The sequence below is a fragment of the Papaver somniferum genome, chromosome 9 (genome assembly GCF_003573695.1).
Source record: "Papaver somniferum cultivar HN1 chromosome 9, ASM357369v1, whole genome shotgun sequence".
Taxonomy (NCBI): domain Eukaryota; kingdom Viridiplantae; phylum Streptophyta; class Magnoliopsida; order Ranunculales; family Papaveraceae; genus Papaver; species Papaver somniferum.
This window is the reverse complement of record NC_039366.1, coordinates 124,520,585-124,525,832: the sequence shown is the minus strand read 5'-3', so window position 1 is coordinate 124,525,832 and position 5,248 is coordinate 124,520,585. Positions and strand designations below refer to the sequence as shown.

At 38.0% G+C, this 5,248-nt stretch overlaps 1 protein-coding gene across 1 annotated transcript; it reads right to left on the bottom strand.

Annotated features, from left to right (window-relative positions):
• Nucleotides 1–222: 222 nt before the first annotated feature.
• LOC113312538 lies at nucleotides 223–4,703 on the bottom strand. Its single transcript, XM_026561286.1, has 7 exons — nucleotides 4,074–4,703; nucleotides 3,108–3,981; nucleotides 2,164–3,010; nucleotides 1,795–2,064; nucleotides 1,293–1,691; nucleotides 912–1,211; nucleotides 223–829 (listed from the first exon to the last, which is right to left on the bottom strand). The coding sequence occupies exons 1-7, from the start codon at nucleotides 4,701–4,703 to the stop codon at nucleotides 223–225; spliced, it is 3,927 nt and encodes a 1,308-aa protein (XP_026417071.1).
• Nucleotides 4,704–5,248: the final 545 nt, after the last annotated feature.

The following is a 5,248-nucleotide window of genomic DNA, read 5'->3' as shown; positions in this document are numbered from 1 at the left end:
TATATGCACCCACTATGGGTATGCCAAACTGCCAAACTCATATGCCTATATGTCAGGAATAACATATAGGCATACACGACAGACTTTCCAGCGAGCGATAGAGTGTACATCGCTCGATGGTCAATCCGGCGCTCGCTGGTCATTGAAGCGCCAACGTTGGTCAATCTGTCGCTCGCTGGTCTAATCAACGTTTTTTTTAATAAGAAACGGCCTTCAAAAAGGCTAATGATCCCCCTCAACAAAAAGCGTAAGCCAGATTAGAGAAACAGACCAGTACATGGCAGAATTATTTGTTTTATCCCAAAGGGCAAGTTCGTGAGCCACAGAATTACAAGTACGGGGTTGGAAATTGAACAAACAAGCTACAAGACTAGAAGAAAAAAACTGGATATCCTTAAAGATAACATCTGTCTTAGAGTTCCCATCAAACAAGCCAGCTGAAAATTGGTTGATTAGGCTCTGAGCATCACTCTCTATAATAAGGTGGGTAAGCTTTTTCTCCACAACTTTTTTTAGGGCTGCCCAAATAGCTCTAGCTTCAGCTTGCTCGGCAGATTTCATTTGAAAAACTATAGAAGCACAAAAGGAGGCAGTTTTGGAGAAGTCCCACATGACAAAACCTGCGCCATTTTTTCCAAAGATTACATCATAAGCACCATCAATATTACATTTAATCCATATAGTATGTGGGGGCATCCATCTGTCACTTATGCTAACAGGACCCAAAGGGGAAACAAAGGCACTAGTTTTCCTGGTTAGAAGCATAGCTCTGGCTCTCATCAGGACTGCAATATATGTTTCTTTGTTATTTTTAAAAACAAGGTTATTCCTACTTTGCCACAAAGACCAAAGGATAGCAAAAAAACAAACATTGATCCTCATTAGGAAGTTTAGAGATAAGAGTTACTAACCAAAATAACATCCAGTCAATGAAAGTTTTACTACTAAAGGCCTGAGTGTTGATACAGAAGGAAGAAAGAAACCAAACACAACTAGCAAAAGGACACAAGACAAGAGCATGCATAATAGATTCAGAAGGATCAATATATCTATCACAATCAACAGGGTTCATAGGCATTCTAGTATGAAGAACAGTTCTGGCAGGTAAGGCATTTTTAGCAGCTTTCCAAGTGAAAACTTGAATTCTATAGGGCACATTAATTTTCCAAATATGCTTCCAAAGAGCACTACAAGGGGAAGGCCTGAGCCCTCTGAGTCCCAAGTAGGCAGATTTAGAGACAAATCTACCATTCTTTGAAAGATCCCAAGCCCTCCTATCAGGAGTGCAAAACTGGCTTAAGGGAATAGTGACAATCTTCTTAGTAGAAGTATCATCAAAGTGGGTGTTTAATCTATCAACATCCCAAGATCTAGTAATGGGACTAATAAAGTAAGAAACCTTTATAGTTGGATCTGGAGGAACCAAAGGATTAGGAACAACAAATCCTAGAGAAGGAATCCATTTATCACACCAATGATCAATAAATTGACCATCTCCAACAATCCAAGAAATAAAGGGCTTATGCAGACACTTCCAGGTCCAAGAACAATTAGCAGGACACTTAACATTTAAAAAATCAGTTCTAGGAAAGTATCTAGCTTTAAGAGTGGAAGGTAATAGGAAGTCAGGATTTTCAATGATCTTCCAGGCATTCCTAGCAAGCATGGCAAGATTATTGAGTTCAGCCTTCCTGAATCCAAGGCCTCTTTTAGATTTAGGAGAGCAAAGGATGTCCCAACCCAAAAGATGCAGTTTTGTATCTTTTGAAATCAAGGGTTTCCCCCCAGCAAAACTTGCAAAGATGAGAATCCATCTTTCTACAACGATGTTTCGGAATAAGGAAAGCACTCATTTGACAAAGAGGGATGGCCTGACCAATGTGCTTAATTAAGGTGGTTCTGGCAGCTTGGGAGAGAAGCTTATGAAGCCAGATAGAGATCCTAGCATCAACAGCCTGGAGAATACCCATGTGGGTTTGAATTTTTAAAGCTTTAAAAGCAGTAGGAGTTCCCCAAATATTTTTCTCCAAGGTCCCTATTACTAATATCCAAGATATTAGAGAGCTGTTGTTTAAGATGTTCAAGAATTTTCTTACTAAATATAATACCACACTTATCAAAATTGATTTCTTGGCCAGAGGCCAAGCAGTACTTTGAATGTACTATTTGATAATCTGGAAGTCTTCAATAGTAGCTTTAGAAAAGAGTAAGGAATCATCAGCAAATAGAAGGTGTGTCATGGCAGAAGCATTTTTGCACACCTTTATACCTTCAACCAAACCTTTTCTAGTAAGAACATCAATATAAGAGGAAAGAGCCTCAGAGCAAATAATGTAAAGGTAGGGGGACAGAGGGTCTCCTTGCCTAAGCCCTCTTTCTGGATTGATTAGGCCATCAGGACTACCATTAAGAAGAACAAAATAAGAAACAGTGGAGATACACTGATGTATGAGTTTAACCCAATGATTAGAGAGACCTATTTTTATCAGAACTTTCTCCAGAAAGGACCATTCTAGCTTATCATAGGCCTTAGACATATCAAGTTTAATGGCAGCAATGCCAATATCTTTCTTATGGCGATTGACAGCATAGATGGCCTCATTAGCTAGAAGTATGTTATCAAAGATGCTCCTTTTAGGAACAAAGGCACTTTGGTTTTGGGAAATGATATGATTCATGAAGGGATTTAATCTGTTATCTAGAGTTTTTGAAACGATCTTGTAAATGAAGTTACAAAGTCCTATGGGTCTATATTGAGAGACCAACTCAGCTAGAGAGACTTTTGGGATGAGAGTTATGTTGGTATGGTTGAAAGATTTGGCAACATTTCCAGATCTAAAACAGGTTTGGGTCATATCAACAACAACTTCTCCCACAATGTCCCAATATTTTTGATAAAAAAGACCAGTAAAACCATTAGGGCCAGGGGCCTTTTTTCCTCCCATTTGAATGACAACATTCTTTATTTCCTCTTCAGAAAGAGGAGAATTTAAGATGGAATTATCATTTTCTGAAAATTTTTACAGGGGGGTCAAGAAGAATCTAATCTTGAAATTATCGTGGGTGAGAGGAATATAGATTCTTGAAATAATCAACAAAAGAATTACCAATACTATGTTTATAAGTTAGAATAGTACCAGCAGCATTCTTAATCCAACTAATAACTTTTCTCTTTCTCCTGAATAGAGTGACTCTATGAAAATATGGTGAATTTTTATCACCTTCCAAGAGCCAAACTTCTCTGGATTTATCTTTCCAGTAAAGCTCTTCCATATTGTAAAGATATTCCAATCTAGCTTTAAGTCTAGAAGTAACCCTACAATCTGTAGGAGAGTAGGTCTGAGAGTCAACTAACTCCTTTCTGGTGGTAGAAATGTTATTTTGAATATTACCAAAAGAGGACTTGTTCCAATCCCTAAGACCTTTCTTAGTGTTTAAAAGTTTATCTTTAAGCTTGTAGGCAGGAGATCCGACTACATTAACAGACCAAAAATTGGCTATAATGTCTCTACATGTGGGATCTTCTATCCACATAGCCATAAAGTGGAAAGGCCTAGGCATACAGATATATTCATAATTAAAGCCAATGTGCATGGGACAATGATTAGAAGAATCTCTAGGAAAATTATTGATACACAACTTAGGGAACAAGATTTCAACAGTAGAATTAATAAGACATCTATCAAGACGTTCAAGAATAAGATCAGGACCTTGCTGCATATTAGACCAAGTGAACCTAGGTCCAGAGAACCCAGGATCATGCAAATCAAGTGTATCATAAAAATTTCTAAGGTTAAGAAAATCAGATTCATCCACTTCTAGACCACCATTTTTATCCTCAGATCCTAGGAGAGCATTAAAATCGCCTATGAAGAAAACAGGTTCATCTACAGGTAAAGGAGGTAACTGGCATTGACTTTCCCAGAAGGCTTGTATAAGACTACTATTTGGTTCACCATATATGAAGTGTAAGTGACAAAGCTTAGAATGGATAATGTCAGTGGAAGTAACATAGATGCCCCTTAAACTAGAAGATAAAATATTGAGGTGAATTTCCTTTTCCAAGCAAGAACAAAACCACCACTTCTACCAATACTTGGGACATTGAAGGTACATGGATAACCAAAGATTTTCAGTCTTCTAGCTGCCAATTCCTTATTCCTTTTAGTTTCCGATAAGAAGATGATATCAGGATTAAGATTTCTATAGAGAAGGCTAAGCTCTTTATTATCCGTCTTTTTACCCAATCCTCTAATATTCCAGCCAAGCACATTCACATTATTAACATGGAAAGAGGTGGAATTGATTGCAACATTAATGGGATCAATAATAAGGGGAGAAAGATTGGAGTTTACCTGAGTGGTAGAAGCAGAACCACCATCAAGAGAAGAGTTATTAGAACCAGCAATTTGATTAGTCTCCTGGGTAGAACCGAGATTCAGAGAAGCAGCCTCATGAAAGAAATTATTGCGGACATTGTCATTGCTTGAGGTAGCATCAGCAGGAACATTATAACAACGATAGGGGTCAACCAGAGAATGGGTATTGAGAGAACAATTGGAGAGATCAATGGAAGGTAGATCTCCTAACTTGGTAATAGGGGGACAAAGCTTTGAGTAATCGGGTTCAGACGTATCATTTTGATTTGGGATAACCACAATGCTAGCTAGAGTAGGGTTACTAGCTCTGGTACGATTTCTCATATCAACTCTTGGATTAATCTTCCTCTTGCGATTAGACAGGGCGTCGTGCTCAGCCGCTGCAGAAATCGTGTCTTCTCTAGTTATGATTGGTTGATTTGTTTGAACTGCAGCAATTTTGAATTTTCTAGATGAGTCGGTGGTTCGAATCGGTCCCCAATTTAACGATTAGAGGGAGTACTAGATATTTCAACTGTGATATTTTCTATAGTAACTTGTTTGAAAATAACTGGAAGACCATTATTCAAATGAGAAGATGTTTGTTGAATTGTCCCAATCTCAAAGATTTTCAGCGTAGTAGATCGATTAACAAAGGGACCCATCTGGAGTTTATTAACTAAACCTTTTTGGACCACATTCTTTGTTCCTTGAGCTAAGTCTTTAGCTTTTCCTTTGGTGTTGGTATGAGCATTAATAACCTCAGTTTGATTTTCTTGGACAACTTCAGTTGGAGACATAATGATATCTTGGATAACCAAATTGATGGTGGGAAAAGAATCTTGAATCTCCGGTTCTTTTGGCATCATTAATTTCGAAACAGCTGGGAG

Coding starts and splice junctions, on each gene's coding strand:
- LOC113312538 (XM_026561286.1), bottom strand. CDS start 4,703: ATGAGAAATCGTACCAGAGCTAGTAACCCTACTCTAGCTAGCATTGTG. Junction 3,982..4,073: donor TTGGTAGAAGTGGTGGTTTT/GTTCTTGCTTGG, acceptor ATCCATTCTAAG/CTTTGTCACTTACACTTCAT. Junction 2,065..2,163: donor GACTTCCAGATTATCAAATA/GTACATTCAAAG, acceptor CTTAAACAACAG/CTCTCTAATATCTTGGATAT.